The sequence below is a fragment of the Chiloscyllium plagiosum genome, chromosome 1, assembly GCF_004010195.1.
Source record: "Chiloscyllium plagiosum isolate BGI_BamShark_2017 chromosome 1, ASM401019v2, whole genome shotgun sequence".
Classification (NCBI taxonomy): Eukaryota; Metazoa; Chordata; class Chondrichthyes; order Orectolobiformes; family Hemiscylliidae; genus Chiloscyllium; species Chiloscyllium plagiosum.
In genome coordinates, this window is record NC_057710.1 from 148,463,850 (window position 1) to 148,489,071 (window position 25,222).

At 40.9% G+C, this 25,222-nt stretch overlaps 1 protein-coding gene across 1 annotated transcript in view; it reads left to right on the forward strand.

The window, feature by feature from the left end:
• Positions 1–25,222, forward strand: part of abce1 (ATP-binding cassette, sub-family E (OABP), member 1) — an 83,152-nt gene that overhangs the window by 36,280 nt on the left and 21,650 nt on the right. Inside the window, exons 4-6 of the mRNA XM_043699036.1 lie at positions 10,469–10,566; positions 17,490–17,607; positions 18,779–18,916. Of these exons, the coding sequence (XP_043554971.1) occupies positions 10,469–10,566; positions 17,490–17,607; positions 18,779–18,916 (354 nt within the window). The remainder of the gene's footprint in view (positions 1–10,468; positions 10,567–17,489; positions 17,608–18,778; positions 18,917–25,222) is intronic.

Here is a 25,222-nt window from a genome sequence, read left to right on the forward strand (position 1 = left end):
GCTTTAAATTGAGGAGTGGTAGATATAGGACAGGTTTCAGAGGTAGTTTCTTTTCTCAGAGATAGTAAAGGTGTGGAATGCCCTGCCTGCAAGTGTACTGGACTCGCCAAATTTAATGGCATTTAAATGGTTGTTGGATAAACATATGTATGAAAACGAAATATTGTAGAATAGATAGGTTTCAGATTGGTTCCAAATTCAGCACAACATCAAGGACTGAAGGGCTTGTACTGCACTATAATGTTCTATGCTTTATGTTCAGTTCAGGTCCCGACGGCATCGTTTTGGAACTTGGATCAAAATCACTCCACGGCACATTGTGAAATATGAACTCACTAAAAACCTGGTGTTACGATGCGGGAGGTCCAACCTCTGTCACCCAGAAAAGCTCAACTCACCTCGTAAACTTTTAAAATGTGAGTGAGACAGAACTCCTAATTTCCACTGCTTAAAGGAAACAAAAGTCAAATTATTATCCTAACTCTAATAGTGAACAGTAAACAACAACAATGAACAAATCCAACTCCTCCTTGTTTTTGACTATCTGATCTGAACGCTATAAAAATACTGTTCCAATAACACACTTATTTAATATTACATTAACTTCATCTCGATTCCACATAGTCTCTGTCTTGCCCGCTGTCTTCAATCTTCCATCTGCTGATCTCTTAGGTTCATCTTCTGTCTTCTTACTGTAAATATGTTTTACATGAAAAGGTAATTTTGATAGTGAGTGTTTTCTAATTTCTTTTGAGGGCAAGATATTGGAAGGGCAGTTCGCTCTACAGCTCTACGGCTGTCGCACGACTGGTCAATGGCAGTTGCTTTCTGATTGCTTTTTAAAATGCCCACGTTTCTTTATACAGCGGACATTGTACTATCTCATTGTTTTGATGTTGTCAAAACAATAAATTCTAACTCGATTTGGTTTTAGTATCCTGGGCATAACGTAAACAAATCTTTACATACGGATTGTTATCAAAACAGCAACCAAAACTCAGGTATCCATTTCACAGCCATTTAACCAAATGTATGTATTTGGAAACCACCCAATTCCCAGACTTTCCATTCAGGCAGCTGACCCTGCACTTTATTTGTACTTCAATACTTAGAAAACACTGTCTATTTAGTGAACGTACATTCATTCAACTTTTTAACCCTGAAATTAACAGTATAACGGGGACCAGCAGTTGTTGTTCATGGACTGGAATGCAGTCTGAAAACAAAATATATCATGCCCCATGAATGTCCTTCAAGGAAGGAAAATTGTCGTCCTTGACTGTTGATAAAAGCAGAGTTACAGAGTCTTACAGCACTGCGACATGTCCTTGGACTCAAACTGGTCCATGCTGACCGAAATGTCCATCCACAATGATATTGTCCACGAAAATAATTGGATTTCCCTGCACTTGGCCCATATCCTTCTAATCCTTTCCTATCCATGTATTTGTCCATATATCCTTGGAAATGTTATTCTACACGCCACAACCACTTCTGCTGGCAGTTCATTCCAAAAGTGTATCACCTCTGCTTAAAAAAAGTTCCCCCTCAGGTTCCCTTTTATTCTTTTCTCTCTAAACATAAACGGATGTCGTCCAATCCTCGATTCACCAAACCTGGGAAAAGGACTGAGCACTTTCACCCCATCCATACCTCTCTTGATCTTATGCACTTCTAGAAGATTTCCCCACAGTCTCATCCGCTCTAAAGAAAAGAAGACCTTGCTTGACCAAACTCTCCCTATAACTCAGAACATTGAGTCCTAACAACACGGGCGGCACGGTGGCACAGTGGTTAGCACTGCTGCCTCACAGTGCTAGAGACCCGGGTTCAATTCCCGCCTCAGGCAACTGACTGTGGGGAGTTTGCACGTTCTCCCCGTGTCAGCGTGGGTTTCCTCCGGGTGCTCTGGTTTCCTCCCACAGTCCAAAGATGTGCAGGTCAGGTGAATTGGCCATACTAAATTGCCCGTAGTGTTAGGTAAGGGGTAAATGTAGGGGTATGGGTGAGTTGCGCTTCGGCGGGGCGGTGTGGACTTGTTGGGCCGAAGGGCCTGTTTCCACACTGGAAGTAATCTAATCTAATCTAATCTAAACACCCTTGTCTGGTCTACATATAATTAGAGACTTATGATAATACAGTAGAAAGTTAACTTACCAAAGGGAAATTATATGCTGGGCTGGTCAGTGATTCCCACATCTTATAAAAAAAGAAATATTTCTTGCAGTTGTGATTCGCACTGCCCTTAAAACGATTTACTTGCAAAATATTCAATTGGAAATTACGACTAAGGATGGGTGATCAATGCTGGACAGCCATCACTGTACACATCCCACAAGTAAGTCAAAATGGACACGGTAATTTACTGGTCAAGGGCAATTGATGGAAAAGTTATACAAGTACGGTTTGGTAAGGACCAAAATAGTTCTGTTGTGTATGGTAAAAATTTTGGGAAAATCATTGTCCAGCAATGAGGAATGTTTCTTTCTTTAACTGGTAAAGTGGTTGCAATTTTAAATAGAATGTGGAGATATCCGTACAAAGGAGATGACAAATTGGATTAGTCCTTCAAGCAGATGCAATAAGCAACATCTCCTCATTGCTCCCTTTTCTGTAGAAAGGACAGCTGTGTCTATGCCAGTCAGAACGTCATTGTGGCAGAATCCAAGCAGGAAGGTTTTGAGCTTCCAGTCTGGCAGAAAGTGAGGACAGCAGATGCTGGAGATTAGAGTCGAAAGTGGTGTGCTGGAAAAGCGCAGCAGGTCAGACAGCATCCGAGAAGAAGGAGAATCTATGTTTCAGACAAGAGCCCTCCATCAGGAATGAGGTTTGTGAGGCGAGGGTGTGGACAGATAAATCTTATCTCTCAAGCCTCATACCTGATGAAGAATTCTTGCTGAAAAGTCGATTCTCCTGCTCGTCGGATGCTGCCTGACCTGCTGTGCTTTTTCAGCACACAGTCTTGAGCTTTTACTCTGTCTGCTCCCTGACAAACCTGAAGGAACTGTGTTATATCTTTCGGGCAGGATGATGAGTGACTTGGAAGGAAACTTGCAGTCAATGGTATTCCCATGTATCTACTGTCCTTGTCCTTCTAGATGATCGTTGTTTTAGTTTCCAAGGTGTCTTAAGAACCCTTGGTCTATCTTGTAGGCAGCGCACACTGTAGTGAATAGGAAACTGAGTCAAACCACAAAATTCTCTATCCATTTGTGATACACAAAGTGCACACAGCACTCAACTACAATATCCTGCCTTATGATTTTATGATTCGATACAATTTCTTCCTGCATTTTAACATTCTCCGCTGCTTTAGGTCTGCCACAGTCTTGGTATGCAAATATTACGTTTCTTTCCTCTTAATGTCACCTCCAATCATTTTCTAGAGCATTTTTGTTCGTGAATCAAGTAGCATTCGCATGTCAAACTAGTTTTGCGTTAAATGAATGCCTGTTGAACACATTCTCATGTAAATCTGTAATTTTATCGAATTACATTTTGTTTCAGATTTCTGTATTCATGATCATTGCATCTTCCCACCACACTGAGATTCATTAAGATGTGAAATAGTAGGAACTGTTACTGCTTTGCCTTATAATAACACTCATTAATGGAATCAATAAAGTATAGCACTGCAAAAGGCACAGCAAGCGAGGCAGCATCTGTGGAGCAAGAGAGTCGACGTTTCAAGGATAGCCCTTGATCCTGATTTCTGCCAGATTAAAGTTTCCTTGGTATTTCATCATACGTGCTGAGTTAAACTAATGTTTGCAAAAGATATCCTTTTCTCAGTCTATAATTTCACCTAATTTCAATTTGGTTCAGTTTAGATTCCTACCTTAAGGATTTTGAAATCTTCCCACCGTTGTTATCTTTACAAAAATATCACAACTTCTTTTCAAAGGAAAGATTAAATCTAATGTCGTGATGATCTTTGCAAGAGTGTGGTTTGCTTAGCCTTTCATTCTATGGTAAGTCTGTTTGACTGCTCCATGTGGAGTTCACAGTAGTCTGCCCTCTATTGGATTGAGAGCACATTGCTGTAAGTCGGTTTGACTGCTCCACGTGGAGTTTGCAACAGTCTGCCCTGTCGTGGATTGAGAACACATTGCTGTGAGTCTGTCTGAATTGCTCCATGCGCAGTTCCCAATAGTCAGCCCTCTAGTGGGTTGAGAGCATACTGCTTCATAATCTTCAATGGAAATCAATTGAAATATATAAAGAAAATCCTTCTGTTCATTGTATTACTTGTGAACTGCAGTCCCTGCTCCCAGTCCACATAAATACAAAAAAAGCTGCGAGTGGATATGGGGATGGATATATACACCGTAGATTGTTCTCTCTTTCTTTGTCTGTGCAAAACTTGTGATTATTTGTTTAAACTGTAAAAAATGTGATTTATTTTCATGATCACTCTGTGATAATGCATTTACAGTAAAGAGAAAGCAAGTTCCAGATCCCGAAACAAATTGTCATATTGACTCTGAGGTATGGTCCTTAATTATAAGACTGTCTGACTGGGTGGTGAGACTGTTCAATATTGGTTTTGTTCATTGGAGAATTCTCATCATTTACTGCTTCTAGCTGTTGTTGCTGAGGTTGTTCCAATGATATGTGGGGGAGACTTTCGGGATTTGATGGGAAACAGATACAATGTGCCAAGCTGCAATATCAGATGGTCAGCTGTTGTTTCACTGAAGTGAACTTTGTTACATGTTCCACGTCAGGCTGCACTCCCTCTTCATTTGTTTAATCCATCAGGTGTTAAACCGGAAATAAACTGTGTTTAGTGGGAGAACAGATTTCCCCTCATTTGGATAAGATTCACGCTCAGCAAGCTTACTAGAGTGATAGAGCTGTATTACACGAAAACAGACCCTTCGGCCTAATTCGTCCATGCTGGCCATGTATCCTAAATTATTCCACTCCCACTTGCCAGCACTCGGCCCGAATCTCTCTAAACCCTTCCTGCTCATTTTCCGATCTACATACCTTTTAAATGTTGTAATTGTACCAGCCTCCACTATTTTCTCTGGCAGCTAGTTCCGTACACGCACCACCCCTTGCATGAAAAAATTGCCCCTTTGCTCCCTTTTAATTTTTAACCATCTCACCCTAAAATTGTACCCTCGATTTCTGGACTCCAGCATCCCAGGGAAAGAGACCTTGTTTATGCACCCCATGTCCCTCATGATTTTATAAAACTCTGTAAGGTCACCCCGAGCCTCTGACACTCCAGGGAAAACAACCGCAGCCTATTCAGCCTCCCCCTCTAGCTCAAACCTTCCAATCCTGGCATCATCCTCATAAATCTTTTCTGAACCCTTTCAAGTTTCACACCACCCTTCCACAGTAGGGAGGGCAAAATTGCACACAATATTCCTAAAAGTGGCCTCGTAAATGTTCTTTTCAGCCTCAGTATGATCTCCTAACTCCTGTACACAATGGGTCTGACCAATAAAGGGTGTTGTACCAAGTGATACAATTGATCTGTTTTCAAACATGTTCATCACAAATGGAAACAGACCGGAGAATGGGAACACAATGAGGAATAGATAATTGGTAGGGCATAACGACCCCATGAGGAAGGGGAGCTGAACGAGGAATGGAAAATAAATGGGGGATTGTAACTGAAATTGGAATGGTATGTCTATGAAAAACGAAACCAAATGAGAAAGGAAAACGGCATCGCAGAATCTCTGCACTGTGCGAGAAGCCGTTCGGCCTTTCATTCCATACCATCCCTCCGAATGGCATCCAAGACAGACCCCATCTCCCTGAATTTCACATGGCTAGCCCATCCAACCTGCATGTCACCGGACACACTATGGGCAATTTCCCATGGCCAATCCACCCAACCCATTCATTGCTGGACTGTGGGAGGAAACCGGGGCACCCAGAGGAATCCACCCACACAGACACAAGGAGAATATGTAAACTTCATACAGACAATTAATGATCAATGAGCTCGATTCCACCCTCCCATCCTCCGCTGACGTCCCTTGGTTCACTGAGACACAAGAAAAAAGCCGGGTTTGTATGTGTGAGTGTGTGAGAGAGAGATTGAGAGAGAGAGTGAGGGAGAGAGAGAACAAGAGATAGATTGTGTCTGGGAGAGAGTGATGGTGTGATGGTGCATGAGAAAGAGAGATCAATAGATTAGATGTGAGAGAGGGGAGAGAGAGCAATAGATTGATATAAGAGAGAGAGAGAGAGATTGCATGAGAGAGAGCAATACTGAGATGGTGCACGGGAGGGAGAGAGAGATAGATTGTGTAAGAGAAAGAGAGATTGTTGATGAGAAAGTTGGTTAAACTGTGTAGAGAGAGTGTGAGATAGCATTTGAGAAAGGAAGGGAGATTGACATTATGTATGAGACAGATGCTGAGAGGGAGCGAGATAGGGAGATTGTACATGGGAGGGAAAAAGAAATTGTGAGATTTTACATGAGAGAGAGAAACAGTGAGACCGCAAATGAGACAGAAAGAGAGAGAGTTTGTACGTGAGAGAGATTCACTGACACTGGTTCAGAAGCAGCAATCTAACAGGGAATCAGAACAGAACAGAGAGAATCAAACAAACAATTTTGGACACAGGTAATCACACATGCAAACAGTCATTCTCACAGAAAGGTGCACAAACACGGTAACTCTGTCACATACATAGTCATTCACACATACACACGGTCTCTCTCCGCACCCCCCCCCCCCCCCCCTGACACACACACAGATGTGCACTTGTGAAAAAGTGTGTGCAAGGCAGAGAACAAGTGTATATGAGAGTGATTGTGATCATTATGCTCAATTCCATTATCCATTTTCCTCTTATCTCATTCAGACTCAAGAACGAGCTATAGAGAGGGATAGATTATGCATGGGAGAGAGACAGAGAGATTGTGTACAACATAATGATTGTGAGATTGTACGTGAGAGAGACTGACATTTCCCATGACACTGAGGGGCTCCTGTGTCACACCAGAATGAAATCAGATGCTGTGTTTGGAACATGATATAGCCCATGGAGTTAGGGCGTCTGTCCATGTGAATGTTCAGAACCCGGAAGCTAGCAGAGAATGAAAACAGTACACAGAGAATCAAACAAAGATCTTGGTGTTAAATTTGAGGAAGACTTCAGTTCCTGTTCAGAATGCAGACGCTGTTGATGCTGTTGTCCCACAGTCGAGAGTTCAGGACTGTGACTTTGTGTGTGTCTGTTGTGAGGTTGTGTGATGGAGACAGTTTAAATTGTGTTTAACTTTGTGCCTTTGCTTGGGTAATGCCTGCCCCATCACATTTTTGACTGCAACATCATCCAGAAATGCACGCAATATTCCAGAAGTGGCCCAACCAGTGTCCTGTATCCCCGCAGCATGGCCTGCCATCTCCTATACTCGATGCCCTCACCAATAAAGGAAAGTACATCACATTTTTGACTGCAACATCATCCAGAAATGCACGCAATATTCCAGAAGTGGCCCAACCAGTGTCCTGTATCCCCGCAGCATGGCCTGCCATCTCCTATACTCGATGCCCTCACCAATAAAGGAAAGTACACTAAACGCCTTCTTCACTATCCTATCTACTTGTGACTCAACTTTCAAGGAACTCTGAACCCGAAAACTCCAAGGTCTCTTTGTTCAGCAATGCTCCCCAGGACCTGACCATAATGTGTACAAGTCCTGCTCTGATGTATCTTCCCAAGAATGCAGCATCATCCCTTTTTTATCCAAATTAAACTCAATCTGCCACTCCTTGGCATATGGACCCATCTGACCATAATGTCTTTGTACTCAGAGTTAACCTTCTTCGCTGTCCCACTGCACCTTCATTTTGATCTCATCTCCAAAGTCACCAACTATAATCTCCTCTGTTCACATCCAAATTATTTAAATAAATGACAAAATACAGTGGACCCAGCACCGATCCTTGTGGCACTCCACTGGTCACAGGCCTCTAGACTGAAAAACGACCCTCCACCACCACCCTCTGTCTTCTACCTTCGAGCCAGTTCTGAATCCAAATGGGTACTTCTCCCTGTATTCCTTGAGATCTAACCTTGAGAAATGTCGTTGACCAACTTACTGAAGACCATATCGATCACATCCATCGCTCTCCCCTCATGAATCCTCTTTCTTACTGAGAGTCATAGAGTCCTACAGCACAGAGACAGGCCCTTCGGCCCATATTGGTCCATGCCGACCAAAATGTCCGTCCACACTAACCGCATTTCCCCGCACTTGGCCCATATTCTACTAATCTGTTCCTATCCATGGATTTTTCCAAATGCCTTTTCAATATTATTAATGTACCCCCCCCCCTCACCCAGTTCCATGGGCAGCTCATTCCATATGCGTAACTCCCTCAGCTTCTCCTTCATTCTTTCCCCTCTAACCTTAAACTGTTGCCCTCTAATCCTCCCTTGCCCAAACCTAGGAAAAAGAGTGCATTAACCTAATTCATGCCTCTCATTGTCTTATACACTGCTATGAGCACCCCGCTCAGGCCCCTACACTCTAGAGAATAAAAAGTCCGAGCTTGTCCAACTCTCCTGATAACTTATTCCCTTCAGTCTTGACAACGTCTCTGTAAATTTCTTCTGCACTCTTTCCAGTTGAGTAACATCATTCCTACAGCAAGGCGACCGAAACTCCACACAATAATCCAGGTGTGGCTTCACCAACGTTATGTACAACTGCAACATTACTCCCCAACTTCTATACTCAATGCCCTGACTGATGAAGGCCAGTGTGCCAAAAGCCTTTCTCACTGCCCTCTCTACCTGGGACTCACCCTTCAGAGAACCGTGAAACCAAACTCCAAGGTCCCTTTGTTCCACACCACTCCTTAAGGCCCGACCATTCACCATGAAACTCCTACCTTGATTTGACTTTCCAAAATGCAAGACCTCACACTTATCGATATTGAACTCCACTTACTATTTCTCGGCCCACTTCCCCAGCTGATCACGGTCCTGCTGCAGTTTCTCAGAACCTTCCTCACTATCCATGATATGGTTTATTTTAGTGACATCTGCAAACTTACTAATCATGCTTTGTCTATTCTCATCCAAATATTTATATCGATAACAAATAGCAGTGGGCCCAGCACTGACCCCTGAGACACATCCTTCCACTATTACCTCTGCTTCCTCCCATCAATACAATTGTGTATCCAATTTACCATCTCCCCATGGATTCCATACCATCTAACCTTCCAGAGCAGCCTACCATGTGGAATCTTATCAAAGGCCTAATTGAAATCCGCATAGAACACGTCTACCAGCTGCTCTCATCAACCTTCCTGGTCACTTCAAAGAACTCGCTCCTATTTGTGAGGTAAGATCGCCCACACACAAATCCCTTTGTACTGAACCTTGTGCTATCCCTATCCTGAGAATGTTCAATGTGGGCAATGCAGAGGGAGATTTACTCTGCACCTCACACCGTGCTGTTCCTATCCTGGGAGTGTTCAATTGGTACAGTGTAGAGGGAGCTTTACTCTGGATCTAACCTCACTGTCTACCTGCCCTAGAGATTTAGATGGGGATGATTTAAATATGGGGAGTCTGGTGAAATGGCCAGAGAACAGAAATGATGTGAGATGTGAAGTGGTCCTTGTGGAACGTTAAACAAAATATAAGATAAACTAAATAGTCAAATGTTACGTTGGGAGCAGGAACACTTTGTAGCGATTGGTACAACTGAATGGCTTGCTGGGCCATTTCAGAGGGCAATTGAGAGTCAAGGCACATTGCTGTGGGTCTGGAGTCACATTTAGGCCAGACCAGGTAAGGATGGCAGATTTCCTTCCCTGAAGGACATGAGTGAACCAGATGGGTTTTTCCAACAATCGACAATGGTTTTGTGATCATTGTTAGATCCTTTAATTTCAGATTTTATTGAATTCAGATTCCATCATCTGCCATAGCGGGATTTGGACCTGGTTCCCAGAAAGTTGTCTGACTCTCTAGATTAATAATCTAGCAATAATACCACTAGGCCATTGCCTTCCCTTCAGTGACATTTTAAAAAACTAAAATCACTGGATACCATAAAGGCTAGCTTGTTTATCATAAAATTTGCATTTTGTACATGTTTCTTGCAATCCTGTCAGTGATCTCTTCACCACCCCATCCCCACTAAGCCGCCTTTCTAAATATGATCTCATCCCAGAAATCCATGTGTTCCTCATACACTAATTTATAAAAGTTTGTAAGATTTGAATGTAATTGTTCTCTGCAAATATTCAATTTATAATTGCAGTAGATTTTTAAATTTATTTCTCTCTGTACTCCTTTTTAGATAGTTCTTTTCTATAAGTTCCCTCAAAATGTATTTATTCTACCATTTTCCACTTAATAGGTGTACAAAATAATGTAAATTCTGGTAGTGTCACCAGTAGGCAGTTCCAGGAGATGTAATGATGATAACATTTTGTTAATGATTTATATTTTCTATTTCTTGTTTCAGAAATGTCCTTTTGGGGCTTTGTCGATTGTTAACTTGCCAAGTAATTTAGCTAAAGAGACAACACACCGATACTGTGCAAACTCCTTCAAACTTCACAGGTAATGATGTTGAAAAATTTGGAAAGATTGTGAATAAGAAGTCATAGATGTCTACGGTACAGAAAAAGGCCCTTGGGCTCATTGGGTCTGTGCCAATCAGAAGCAACGACCGAACTATTCAAATTCCATTCTCCAGCATTTGGCTCATAGCCTTGTATGCCTTGACATTACAAGTGCACGTATGAATACCCTTACATTTGGTAGATTTTGAGATAATGTGGGAAATGTCCATAGGATATATAAGTGCTTCTGTTTAATTACTGTTCCACAAAGAAGACAAATTCACCTTTGAGATCAGTCTGATGATTTGTTAAATCTCAACTGGAGATGAATTTGAACTGGAGATGAAAAAATATGAAATCTTGGGATTTGCTTGCATCAAACCTACGACACAGTAGGTTTGCATATAATTAGCATTCCTAGGGTCCCACTTTAAAAGTGAAGCTGCTTATTGAAAACTAAAACCATTATGAAGGTTGTCATGCCTTGAATGAATTGCTTAATATTTGAATGACATTGGTTCAGAACTAAACACTAAAATATGTTTTTACCTGATGACTGTTCCAGGAATACTGCATCTGACAACAGAATTCACAGTTGTTGTTTCTAAAAGCTCAGCTTTAGCTTATTGGCCTTGCTTTGTGCAGTGCTTCAGTGTATGTTGGGATATCAAATAAAGTTCTGTATCTGTGAGCTGATCACAGAATCACCAAGTCATACAGCACAGAAACAGATCCTTCAGTCCAACTTGTCCATGCTGACCAGGTATCCCAACTGGAAGTAGTCCCATTCCCCTGCATTTGACCTATATCCCTCTCATACCTTTCATCTTCATGTATCTGTTGAAAAGTCTTTTAAATGTTGGAATTGTATCCACCTTCACCACTTCCCCTGCAGTTTCTTCCTTGTATGCACCACCTTCTGTGTAGAAAAAGTTGCCCCTCAGGTCCTTTTTATATATTTCCCTTCTCACCTTTAAACCTATGCCCTCTATTTTTGGATCCCCCAACCCTAGGGAAAAAGAACTTGGCTATTCACTTTATCTATGCCCCTCATGATTTTATAAACCTCTAAAGACACCCCTCAGCCTCCTAAACTGTGGAGGTACGGGGAATGGGGGGGTGTGGAGATCCCAGCGCCACCTCATAACTCAAGCTCTCCAGTCTCACTAACATGCTTTTGTAATTCTTTTCTGCACCCTTGCCAGTTTCATAACATCCTTCCTGAAGCAGGGTGACCAGAACTGTACGCATTACTCCAAAAGTGGCCCCACTAACGTCTTATACAGCCGCAACATGACGTCTCAACTCCTATAGTCAATGCTCTGACTGATGAAAGAATGCCAAATGCCTCCTTCACTACCCTGTCTAACTGTGAAGCCACTTCCAAGGAACTATGTACCTCAACTCCAAGGTCTAGCTGTTTGATAACATTCACCAGAGCCCTACCATTAACTGTGAGAGTCTGCCTTTGTTTGTCTTAGCAAAATGCAACACCTTTGCATTTTATCTAAATTAAACTCCATTTGCTATTACATGGCCCTTTGGCCCAGCTGATCAAGATCTCAAGAGTCATAACCTTCACTGTTCATTATATCACCAATTTTGGTGTCACCCACAAACCTGGTAACCGTGCCTCCTATATCCTCATCAGAGGTCACACGACACCAGATTAAAGTCAAACAGGTTTATTTGAAGTCACAAGCTCTCGGAGCTTGGCCAGATGAAGTCAAAACTTCACCTTTTTGGACTCATACCTGGTGTCGTATGAATGCTGTTGTCCTCCGCAGTCCAGCACCTCCACATCATATTCCCGTCCAAATTATTTGTACAAATGACAAACAACAGTGGATCTAACACTGATCCTTGTGGCACACTGCTGGTCAAAAGCCTCCAGTCCAAACAACAACCCTCTACCACTGCACCTTGTCTCCTACTGTCAAGCCAATTTTGTAGCCAATTTTGTATCCAATTGGCTAGCGCTCCCTGCACCCCATGTGATCTAACCTTATTATCCAGTCTACCATGTGGAACCTGTTAAAGGCCTTGCTAAAGTCCATGTAGACAGTGTCTACCACTCTGTCTTCATCCCTCTTCTTGGTCATGTCTTCAAAAAAACTTAATCAAGTTTGAGAGACAATTTCCCATACACAAAACCATGCTGACTATCTCTAATCAGTTCTTGCCTTTCCAAATGCATGTAAATCCTGTCTCTCAGTATGTCCTCCTATAACCTCCCCACCACTGATGTCAGGCTCACCCATCTGTTGTTCCCTGGCTTTTCCTTGTAGTGTTTCCTAAATAAAGGTACAGCATTCTCCATTCTCCAGTCTTCCGGCACCTCACCCATTGTTGTGGAGATATGGATATCTCAGCAAGGGGCCCCACAATTTCTTGCTTAGCTTCCCATAATGTCTTGGAATACACTTGACCAGGTCCTGGGGATTTATCTACTTTTTGTGCATATTAAGATCTCAAGCACTATCTCTTCTGTAATATGGACTGTTTTTCAAGATGTTGCTATTATTTTCCCCAAGTCCCCTAGCTTCCATGACTTTCTCCACAGTAAATACTGACACAAAATATTCATTTAGGATCTCTCCCATCTCCTGTGGTCCCACATACAGATAGCATCGTTGATCATTTAAGGGTTATTAGCTATTTTGTAATACTTATTGTTAGATTTCGGTACTGAGTATATTGCCTGTTAAGTTTTGTGATCCATTGAACACAAGATCCATGGTGTAAAGGAAGAGGTTCTTAACTAGCTTCTAGAATTACTGTGTAAAGCTGTCACTATGCCTAGTCAATAGTCTGAAATGCTCCAATCTAACATTATCCCATCATGGGACCGTGGATTTTCATTCTGAGCGCCATACTGTTATTAAATTGCTATTTTCTGCTTCCCATTTGGTCAGGTTTTATGTTTAAATAGGAGTGAAATTTGAGTGATCTATCTCAGCCTCCTGAACTCCAAACATCATATGTGCCAGTTTAAAGCCAGCCTCAAAATTTCTTTGTAACGAGGCTAATGCAGCATGAGATTTCCCTGTATTCATTTTGTGTAACCGTTTTAGCTGTTAGTCTAGACCAAAGCCCATCACTCTTTACCTCTCATTTCCCCTCATCCCTCTTTTCTCATTTCCCCCTTTCTCTTCTCCAATCTCAGGTCCCTTGAGTTCCAACTTTCCGCCAAAACCTCTCAAAACTCTTTGACCTTCTTGCTATTTTGACTGAATCCAGATATGCCTCTCTTTTCAAGTAGGTGAGAGCTTCCCTATGTGCCTGTCTGAATCCTGTGACAGATTGGTCCTTGCAAGTGCACTGCCATCAATCTTGATGTCCAACTTGCCACTTCCACTCCTACCCCTATAGAATTGGGCACTACACTTCCAGTCTCTCAGTGCATCTCCCTCCAAAATGTCTGTTTATTTGGGAGTAACGACCATGCGATCCAGAACATATTGTGAATTAATATTTCATTATCATGGCCTTAATAGAAACCTGATCGAAGGATGAAGCCTCCCTGCCTAGCTGTAAATTCCGTCAAGTTTGTCATTGTGACCCTCCTCTACGAATCTCACTTTGGCCTAAGCTCCTCCTCTCCTGGCATTTCCTTTTTTAATCTTAGCTATTAAACTTGTTTTTCCTCTCTCTCATTTTAAGTCATTCTAACTTAAAAAAAAACAAATTTGAGATTTGTGCAACATGTGAATAACATCTGAACTTTCATCATACCTTATGGTTCTTTAGGTTTCCCATTCTTGTATCCTCCCAAACTACCCCCAAAGCGTTTTCATCACTAGCTCATGCCATCTTGTGTAATCTTGCTAGTGCCATTGTATTGATTTAAGGTAGTGTAATTTCTTTCTCAGTCTCTGCCCGCATATCCTTTCCACTCCCAAAACTTACTCCTTTGTCCATCTATGGTAAAACTATCTGCTAGTTCTCTTAACAGTTTCTACTCTAAAATCATACCTGTTCAACCTCTGACCTTTTGAAGTAACATACAGTTTCTGCAGCCACTGATTTTGTTGAAATGCATTCTCAGCTCCATCTTTAATGTCCTAGGCCTAAAATTAATACTTGCTCCTACTCTGGCCTGTTTCCTCATTCTGCCCTTCGTCATCTTTCCCTCAAGTCCAGGTGCCTTAAATTTGAACAAAAAGGAGGTTTATCCAGATTCTTTAGATCTCAGTAAAGACTTTTGGGTCAGCTTTTCCTTCTTTCATTCCTCCCCAAACATCATCTTATTGAACTCTTCTTTAAATCCTCCACCCTCGCCTCGAACAAGGTGTGCAAGGAGCTGACTAACATCTTGTTACAAAGGATGTCTCGATCTTTTTATCAGCTGACTGTGTACCATCTTCCTCCTTTCAGCCCAAATAAATCCAAGCTCCCTCTAAGGTTGCCTCCCTGTCCTCGCCTTGGACTCCCATTTCTTTCTTTTACTTTATGCCCTCTTCAATCTCATTCATTCCATGAAACATGCCAGTTCACTGGAACTATTCAATCTAAACTACTGACCGCCCAACTTTTACTCCACATTCTCATTGTTGTCAACTATTTCTCTGTCCAGGTGTTGTGCCTTCTGTAAATCTGCTGTTATTACCCTCCCCACACCTCAAAACAGTTGACCCCTCCATCCTTATATGCTTCATTCCCAACCTTCCTTTCCTTCCCAAAGTCATTGAGAGTGTTGACCCTTCCCAAATCCATACTGTCCAATCCCAGAATTCTAGTCAAGTTTCTGTATTTGGAAATGTATCGCAAATGGACTTATTAAAGTCATAGGACATCACAAATGTGCCGTACTATTATCCCATTGAGTTCCTGGAGTTATTTGTAATCTTTTGATGCAGTTATTCAAATTATTCTCTTCCAAATTTTGCATTGTTTTTGGCTGAGTTGGTCTGCTTTCCCTGGCTGTTTCTTATATGTTTAATCATAGCCAAAATATCACTTAAGAGTCATAGTGATGTACAGCATGGAAACAGGTCCTCCGGTCCAACCCGTCCATGCTGACCAGATATCCTAATCCAATCTAGTCCCACCTGGCAGCACCGGACCCATATACCTCCAAGTCCTTCCTACTCAACAGCCCCAGCCTGTTTAGCCTCTCCCTATAGCTCAAATCCTCCAACCCTGCAACATCCTTGTAACTCTTTTCTGAACCCTTTCAAATTTCACAACATCTTTCCGATAGGAAGGAGACCAGAATTGCATGCAATATTCCACTTGCAATGGCTTCTCTTCCTTCCCTCATGCTGTTTACTCTGATGTCCCTGATAGATCTATCATTGGTCTCTTATCTTGTCTGCATGCTGTCCCTCAATGATATTATCCAAGCATTTGTCTTAGTTTGTACATTGAGCCTACCTTGCTGTCTTCTCTCAACTCCTCCACTGTTGCTAAATGATCAGTCTGTCTGTTGAAAATCCAACAGAAATGTAGGAAGACTGAAAGCCATTGTTTTCAGGTTCAGTTCTATAGCTACCAAATCAACCCCTGTTCCTGGCAATAGTCTGAGATTAAACTAGTCAGTTTGCAACTTGATTTACTATTTGATTCAACAAAGAGATTCTAAACATATTTACACTCTCATTAAAACTGTCCATTCCATCTTGTATAACATTGCCCTGCCTTGGCTCAACAGTTGCTGAAATTAGTTCCCCTTCTGTGTTACTACTTGACTTGAAGTGCTTGAATATTCTGTAAATTCTACCCATCATTTAAATTTAAGGTCATTCAAAATATGCTGCATATGCCTTAGGTTTATCCCTGTGACTTTTGGCCTTGCGGACTTGCATTAACTACCAATCAAGCAATTCCTTGATTTTTAAAATTCTCTTTCTTTGATTTCAAATCCTTCCATGGCCTCACTTTCTCTATCTCTGCAATATCCAGCCTAGCAACCCTTAGAGATATCAATATTCATCTAATTCTGACCTCTTGAAATCCCAGTTTTAACTTTTTCTTCATGGCGGGAGGCTGTGCCTGCAGTTACCTAGGCCCTGTGTTCTGAAATTCTTTCCTTGCACACATTTGTTTCAAGCTTTTGGTGCTGTGACATAATACTTTGGTTTGTAATACCCCTATAAAGCACTTTGAGGTATTTTCTTGTATGAAAAGCATCTCATAAATGAGGGTTTTTTTTAGATTATTAGATTAGATTCCCTACAGTGTGGAAACAGGCCCTTCGGCCCAACAAGTCCACACCAACCCTCCAAAGAGTCATGAAGCAACTGAAGCTTTTGGTTGTCTTTCTATTTCTGATATGTAGAGCAGCTCTAAGGACAATCAGGCACACTAATGGGAGAACGTGCTGGACAGTAAATTGACATTTTCTTGAAGTAGTATCAGACCTGGACCCGAAACATTAACTTTGATTTCTCTCCACAGATGCTACCAGACCTGCTGAGATTTTCCAGCAATTTCTGTTCAGTGAATATTTAATTTCTAGTCAAATGTTGTACAAAGTAAAGCTCTAATGTTATTATCATGCAGCCAATCATTTATAGAAATTCTTATGAATCTTGATAGAGTGTAATTGAATAATTTAAACAGATTATGCTAATGTTATTGACCATGAAGCTAAGCAAAACCTGTCCATTTGCAAGCATAATGTTAATTTTAATGTAACTTCTTTTTCAAAAAAGAATTGACCAATAAAGTACACTTTGTGAAGGGAAGTTAGTAATTGATCAAGCTTTCTGGTTTTTCTTTTTGGCAACTAATCTTTATCCGAAATGTAAAGAAAGGAACTCTGGAATCATCTACTCTGATCTGAATGTTGGCCACGTGCAGATTTCAACTTGCAGACATTTCATATTTAACGATATTTCGGTGTGACTTGAGCGCAGGTACTGCAAGTTGCAGTATTTTCAAAGTTGTGTACATTTTATTAACTCATTTGAATTTTAGGTTGCCTATTCCTCGACCTGGCGAAGTTTTGGGTTTGGTGGGAACGAATGGGATTGGAAAATCCACAGCTTTGAAGATCCTAGCGGGAAAGCAAAAGCCCAATCTGGGGAAATATGATGTGAGTTTTCTGAGTGGTTTTGATCATAGAAGTTTGTAGTCAAAAAGTTGCAGACTTAATAATCTGTCAAGTAGTTTTGCCAATATTGCTTGTATGATCTTGGCACTAAATATTTTAACAAATTGATTTGTTGTTTTGTCTAAAGCTAAAATTGCTGTAAGTGGAATATTTGTTGTGGTAACTGCAACAATTTTGCTGGATGATCATTAAATGTAATTATATTGTTGCACTGCACATAACTGTATGTAATGGTAGAGACTGACCTCTTTAAAGAAACATGCACCAAATAGTTTGAAATGTCATTGTCCAGAATTTTTTTTTGTTTTCTAGTTCTCTTGGACACATTGGCATGAAACAGCACTTTGGTATATTGTCCATGTTTTCTGAAAGTATGACAATTTAAGTAGTATTGGAAACTTGTTTCTTGACTAATGTGCCTGATGTCTTTGGTATGATCTCTATAGAGATAAGCAGGTTTTTCCCTTTGGAAATCCAAAAAGCCAGGTGCTTACTAAAAGAATGAAATCAGGATGTTCATTGATTAAAACAGAAACTTTTCGCCACATAAAAACAAAATTAAACGTGAATGCCAATTAGTTTGGTCTAGCTTCAGTAGGCAGTTATGTTGAATGTATTCAAAGTAGCATGTCTCTAAACCGAACCTCAACTCAAATTCCCTTCTGCACCCATTTGACTTGCACCCTCAACTTGTCAGGTATTTATCATAAATTGAAGGTTAACAATTCAATCTGAGTGCTGTTTCATGGATTTGTATAAGGATTGGGATTTCTTACTTCCAGTAAGGTTGTCTGTCCCTTAATTTCCTTCGTGTCCTATAGTTGTAGGCTCCCAATTCAAACTCCGGCATCATTAGTATCCTCAGTGTTGTCACCTCTGATCAGAACTTTAACAGTCAAAAAACTAGCAATGTTTTTCTCTGCCTTGTGCGCCTATGCCCAATTCCATTTGATATCCCAAACATCCAGCTTGCCATCTCTTGCGCAGCATGGTCACTTGACAAGCTGATGGAAGCAAGTTATTTTCTTCCAGAGAAATCTGGTCTTTAAAGGGAACACAACTCCACATAAAATATAGCAGGTTTTTCTTTCTGCAAAAAGCCCATGAGAAAGTTGCACTGGTCATGAGTAATAAACTTATTGTCTCCTAACAGGACCCTCCTGACTGGCAGGAGATTTTGACTTATTTCCGAGGTTCTGAACTACAGAACTATTTTACAAAGATCCTAGAGGATGATCTCAAGGCCATCATCAAACCCCAGTATGTGGACCAGATCCCAAAGGCCGTAAAGGTAATTTTAAAACTAAGTTGCATTCAGTTTCAACAGAGAGGGTTATATTTATAACTTAGTCTGCATTGCAGGGGTAATATTGTTTATTACTAAATGATCCTGATTTAAATAAACCTTCATTCATCTTGTGAGACTTGAATTGGCAACATTATATCTTTATTGAAAATACACTAAATGTTCTCAGACTTTTTAAAAATGTTGTCTATCTTCATGAATCTTAAACAACAACACAGGAGTTACCTCCTGAGGTTTTATTGCTTTTAGTGAAAAATTGTGCCTAAATTGTTTATCTTGACATTAAGTTCATTGGTAATACAATGAATTGAGATGATTTGGGTCTCTCTAACAAAATGCAGAGTTAAATTTAGTTCACTACAACATGAATTTCAGAGATATTTTGTATCTATCAAGTGTGATTGTTTCTATCTTTTATTTTGTTAAGTTTTGGTAAAGGGTGATTGCTCGTAGTACTTGCAAAGAAATTTATGAAAGCCCACCAGGACAGATCTGCTACAAGCCTCCCTTCCAGAGGAGAACGTCACTAAGACGAGACAAGTGGCTTAGTCAAACTAAAAATGCTATCAGTTACAATGTAGTTTTTGTCTTTTAACATGTAGACTACATCCTATGATCACAAAGCTTTGAGTAAACCACTTTGATGGTATACAGTGGTCATTTCATGAACAGTGGCAGACAATCCAAACAACCCCAGCCTCCAGTCCTATTTATCCTGGACCTGCACGCAGCTGTTTTCATCAGACCCAGAGTAGACCTGAGATCCTGTACTCAGTTCTTCCTTCTCCTTTGGCCACTGGAGACAGTGGTTTTGGGTATAAACTGAAACTAGAACGCTAATTTAAACAGGAACATTGGAACAAGAATAGATCATTTAGCTGGTCAAGTATTGTTTCATCACTCAGTTAAATGAGGTCTCAACTAGGATTTAACTGTATACTATCCTTTGCTTCATATCCCTTTCATAGATTTTTGTTATTTGTTCATGAGATGAGAGTGCTGCTGGCTAGGCTAGCATTTAAAGTCCATTCTTAACTGCCCATGAGCTTCTGCCTTGAACCCATTTCAGTCCTTGGGGTGTCAGTGCTGTTATGAAGAGAGTGCCAGGATTTTGATCCACTGACAGTGAAGGAATGGCAGTATAGTTCCAGGTCAGGATGGTATTACTTGGAGGAGAACTTGCATGTCATGATACTCCCTACTATCTGCTGGCCTGTCCTAGGTGATGAGGGTGCAATTTTGGAAGGTGTCTTCGGTGAATTGCTGCACTGTATTTTGTAGATTGTTTGTCACATTACCTCAGTGATGTAGAGAGCAAAGTTTGTAGGTGGTGAGTGATGTGTGGGGAGGCCAGTGAAGCAGACTGCCTTTTCCTGGATGGTGTCCAGCTTCTTGAGTAGTGTTGGAGCTATACCTATCCAGGCTGAAGGAGAGTATTTCAGCAGAATCTAACATGAACCTTGTAGATAGTAGGCAGGATGATGTAGAGATGGGAGGTGAGTTACTCACCCCAAAATGCCTAGTCTCTGAACTGTTGTTGCTGCCACATTTTTGATATGGCCAGTTTCTGGCCAAGATGTTGCTTGGGGATTCAGTGATGTCGCTATTAAACATCAACGGATGACTGATGTTTTGTAGCTCTTCTGTATTCAATCACATACTGCTTCAATATCTGAGGAGCCACAAATGGCACTGAACTTTGTGAGGGTCAGTAATCATCCTCACCCTGACCTTATGGTGGTGGGAAGCTCATTGATAAAGCAGTTAAAGATGGTTGGGCATAGGGAAAACCTGAGGAAAATCTGTTCATTTCAGTTTGAAAATTGATCTAGAATCAATTGCTACTTTCAAAAGAGTTTCTAATCTCTACAATCATTTTTTTATCGGAACATTCAGTATATTCAAGAAAGTTGCTCTTGTCATGTGTTCAAACAGTTGGTTACAAAGCTGTCTATGTCTGTAGGGTCTCTTGTACTGCAGTTGTATTGCCTCTATCATTGTGCTAGAAATTCCACTTCAAGTCTCACTTGCTATGAAGATGTCATATAACATAAAGCTGGGTGACATTGTGTTTTTTTTTTAAAACAAAACACTCACTAACTGAATTTGTCTTGTGTAATATTCCTTTGGTTTTTGTCTGGTGCACAGACCTGTGTCGTCCGTGTAAATCGATGCATTGGCAGCTCCGTGCAACAGTGAATGCTCAGAGGGAATGCTACTCATGAGCTATTACTAAATCTAATCTGGCCTGTCCTCTTTGGCCTTAAAATATACATAACAACAGGTGATTTATACAAAATGCACTCTATTGACTACTTGTCTTTTGTCCAAATGGGCATATAAGTTGAAATGTCACTTTAAAGCTTCTTTGCTTTTGTTGTAAATACTTTAATCAATCTGTTTTGACATATGGCACACCTTTTGAGTTAGGTGGGGTTTGAAACTGGACCTTCTGACCTCGAGGCAAGGGCACTCCACTGTGCTGCAAGAGCCCTTTGCCTTTGTAATAAGCTTGTCTAATCTCTAAACTTAAACACTGAAAATCTTCACAGCATTTACCAGGAGGCTGCGCAACTCCCACTGTAGTTTTGTCCTTTTGTTGGTTTGCAATTAATGTTCGAGGGAGCTCTTTGAAATTAGCAATGATACAGTTTCCACAGTCTTGAGTTTTTGTGGACAGCCATTAGAACAAAGTGTTAGCCCTGTTGAGACACTTTTTTTCTTGTTCTCATTTTTTAAATTTGAAATGGAGTTGCAGATGGGTGTTGAACTTGGAACAGCAGCTATTTCAGACAAAAAAAAACAAAAGATGGATGTTTGGGAACTGACCTGGAAATGTACTGCATGTTAATTAGTACTGTTCTGAGGACACCAGATGATTCAACACTGAGGTGTTATGCTCGGTTACCGACAGCTAATTGGATGTTGAATTAGTCAGTCAAGGGAGGATCAGTGCTGGCGACCCAACCACAGAACGTTGAAAATGTTGAACTGGTGCTGACTGAGTTTTTGATGAAGAGGCAACTTTTGCTTTAGATGCCAGATGCAAAGCTTTTTTTTAGTTTTGCTTTCTCTATCTATTCTCCAGTCATCAATTTATTCAAAGTTCTGACAAGGGTTTCCCAGTTGTATTAAATATGTCTCCAACAATGTGCAGAGCTATTTGGATTAACTGGTGACTTTGGAATACAAGCAAGATTTAGAGTCTTAAAGTGCCTATGATGCATCCATCAAAAAAAATCCAGGGAACTACAGACCGGTGAGCTTGACATCGGTGATGGGCAAGATGTTGGAGAGAATCCTGAGGGACAGGATTTACTTGTATTTGGAAAGGCAAGGACTGATTAGAGATGGTCAACATGGCTTTGTGTGTGGGAAATCATGTCTCACAAACTTGATTGTTACTACTTCAAAAAAACTCAGGATTGATGAGGGCAGAGCAATGGAGATGATCTATATAGACTTCAGTAAGGTGTTTGACAGGGTTCCTCATGGTAGACTGGTTAGCAAAGTTAGATCACATGGAATACAGGGAGAACTAGCCATTTGGATAACCAACTGGCTCAAGTGTAGAAGACCGAGGGTGGTGGTGGGTTGCTTTTCAGACTGGAGGCCTGTGACCAGTGGTGTGCCACAGGCTCTGTGTTAAGTCTGCTGCTTTTTGTCATTTAGATGAACAATTTGGATGTGAACATAGCTGGTATAGTTAGTAAGTTTGCAGATGACATCAAAATTGGAGGTGACAGCGAAGAAGGTTACCTCCTTATACAATGGGATCTTGATCAGATGGGCCAAGGCTGAGGAGTGGCAGATGGAGTTTAGTTTAGTTAAATAAGTGGTGCTGCATTTTTGGAATGGCAAAACAGGGCAGGACTCGATGGTAAGGTCCAAGGCAATGTTACTGAACAAAGATCTTGGTGCGCAGGTTCATAGTTCATTGAAAATAGTCGCAGGTAGATGGAATAGCAAAGAAGGTGCTTAGTATGCTTTCCTTTATTGGTCAGAGTATTGAGTACAGGAGTTGAGAGGTCATGTTGCAGCTATACAGGACATTGCTTAGGTCACTTTTGGAATATTATGTAATTCTGGTCTCCTTCCTATCAGAAGGATGTTGTGAAACTTGAAAGGGTTCAGAAAAGATCTACAAGGATGTTACCTGGTTTGGAGGATTTGAGCTATAGGGAGAGGCTGAACAGGCTGTTTTCGGAGAATCTGAGGATGAGGGCTGACTGTGTAGAGGTTTATAAAATCGAGGGAGAGTATTTTCCCTGGGTTGGGGGAGTTCAGAACTGGAGGGTTTAGGATTGTGGGGGTGGTGAGATTTAAAAGGGACCTAAAGGAAAACTTTGTTTTCCTGCAGCGTGTGGTCCATGTATGGAGTGAGCTGCCAGAGGAAGTGGTGGAGACTGGTCCAATTATAACATTTAATAGGCATCTAGATGCCTATATGAATAAGTATGATATACAAGCATATGGGCCAAGTACTGGCAAATGGGACTAGATTAATTTAGGATGTCTGGTTAGCATGGACGAGTTGGTCCAAACAGTCTGTTTCTGTGCTGTATATCTCTGTGACTCTAAAAGATTTTATTAAGGCCTATTATCTGTTGAAATGTTTAAAGTACTGGCAAATTTAAATTTTAAAAAGAAGTACTCCCACTGTCAGTGAAAGTTTTAGATTCAAAACAATTGGATCATAGATTCAATTAAGATCATAGATGGTAATTAAATCGCTGTGTAGTTTGTGTTAAAGTTATATTCTTAACAAAGTAATTATTGTACAATTATTAAGTTATAAACTTGGCATCCAGAATCTTATTTATAAAGTTTAACAGTTGAGCAATATTGAGGGTCATTGAATGTTTTCATTTGTGTTGTAAATCTCGTGATAAGAAGGCTGGTTTGGCTTCCTGTGTCATAACAGCCTGAACTTCACTGGAATTTAGTGACTGGTCATTAATTTCTCTTTGACCCCCATTGAAAATTGTAGTTGCTGGTGTGAAATTGAAGTGGGTCAATTACTGCAAGTTGGTTGAGCCCTGCTGTTTATGGTCAACGCATTATCACACTGGTAACGATTTACATGTTATGGTGTGTTTTTCCCCCTATAAAATTTGACTTATTTGGATACCATTAGTTTCAGCTCCTAGGCTATCTAGGAGAAAATGGATTATTGTATCCTGTGTACCTGACGTTCACGTAGTGAATTTGGAATGTAGTGACAGCTTTCTGCAACCATTCTGTGCAGGAGGGTCCTAAAAATAGCATTGTGGTGAATGGCTGGGAAGATGTAACCATCTATAAGAAAGAGAAAAAACCTTCCCATGAGTGAAGAGGATTTTGACCATTTGACATCCATCTAAAGGTAGTCCTTGTGGCTCCCAATCCCAGAAAGCTTTGCCCATCATGATGGCTGGAATTTGGTGGATCATTTGGCTTTGGTTGTCATGTTTGATCAATCTTGATGCGTGCCTTTTGGATTGTTCCAGCAGGCAATCAAAGTTTTTTGTTTCCATTTCTGGAACTTATTTCAGCATTATTAGTTTTGCCAAACTAGTCGTCGTGCTGATGATGCTCCAATCTCATGATTTGGGCACAGGATTCTAGAAGAGCTGATTTTAAATTTGCTCAGACTATATTGAAATTAAGTTGGATTTGTGAAGACTTTCTAGTTTGATCGTGAGCTGCATGTGGAATTTCTTTTTTCGTGGGCTGTTTTAGGGCTGAGATATTGAACATGGTTTTGGACCTTTGGGCCTTCTGATGGCAATAGATATCCACCAAGCTACAAGACAATCAAACAGTCCAGTAGGTGGCAGTCCTGTCACATTGGTTGAATAATACAGACATACTTGGTTTTTGCCCTGAACAAATGATCGTTTAAGAGATTCCAGTGATTGATATATGGTTTTGGATCTGTCCTTCTGGCAGAAGAGTGCAGTTGTTAGACCAAGGGCATGCCGAGCATGCTTTGTTAGTAGCTGGACACTGTGTTAATTGACTACTTATCATCCAATTTTTCCCAGTGATTCTGTTCCAGACGACACAGCTGCTACCAATCTTTGCATTCAAGTCCCACTGAAGGATTATCCTTTTTGGAGTGGCAGTGAGGACTTCAAGATCAGAATAGAATTTTTCCTTAACTTCTGCAAAGTCAAGGGTTGGAGCATATTGATTATGGTGGAACTGTAGGTGAAGTATCAGTATACACTTGTATACTTTCACGTATACAGTGCATTTACATCCAAGATCCTATTCTGGATACAACACCAACTCCATGGGTAGGACCAA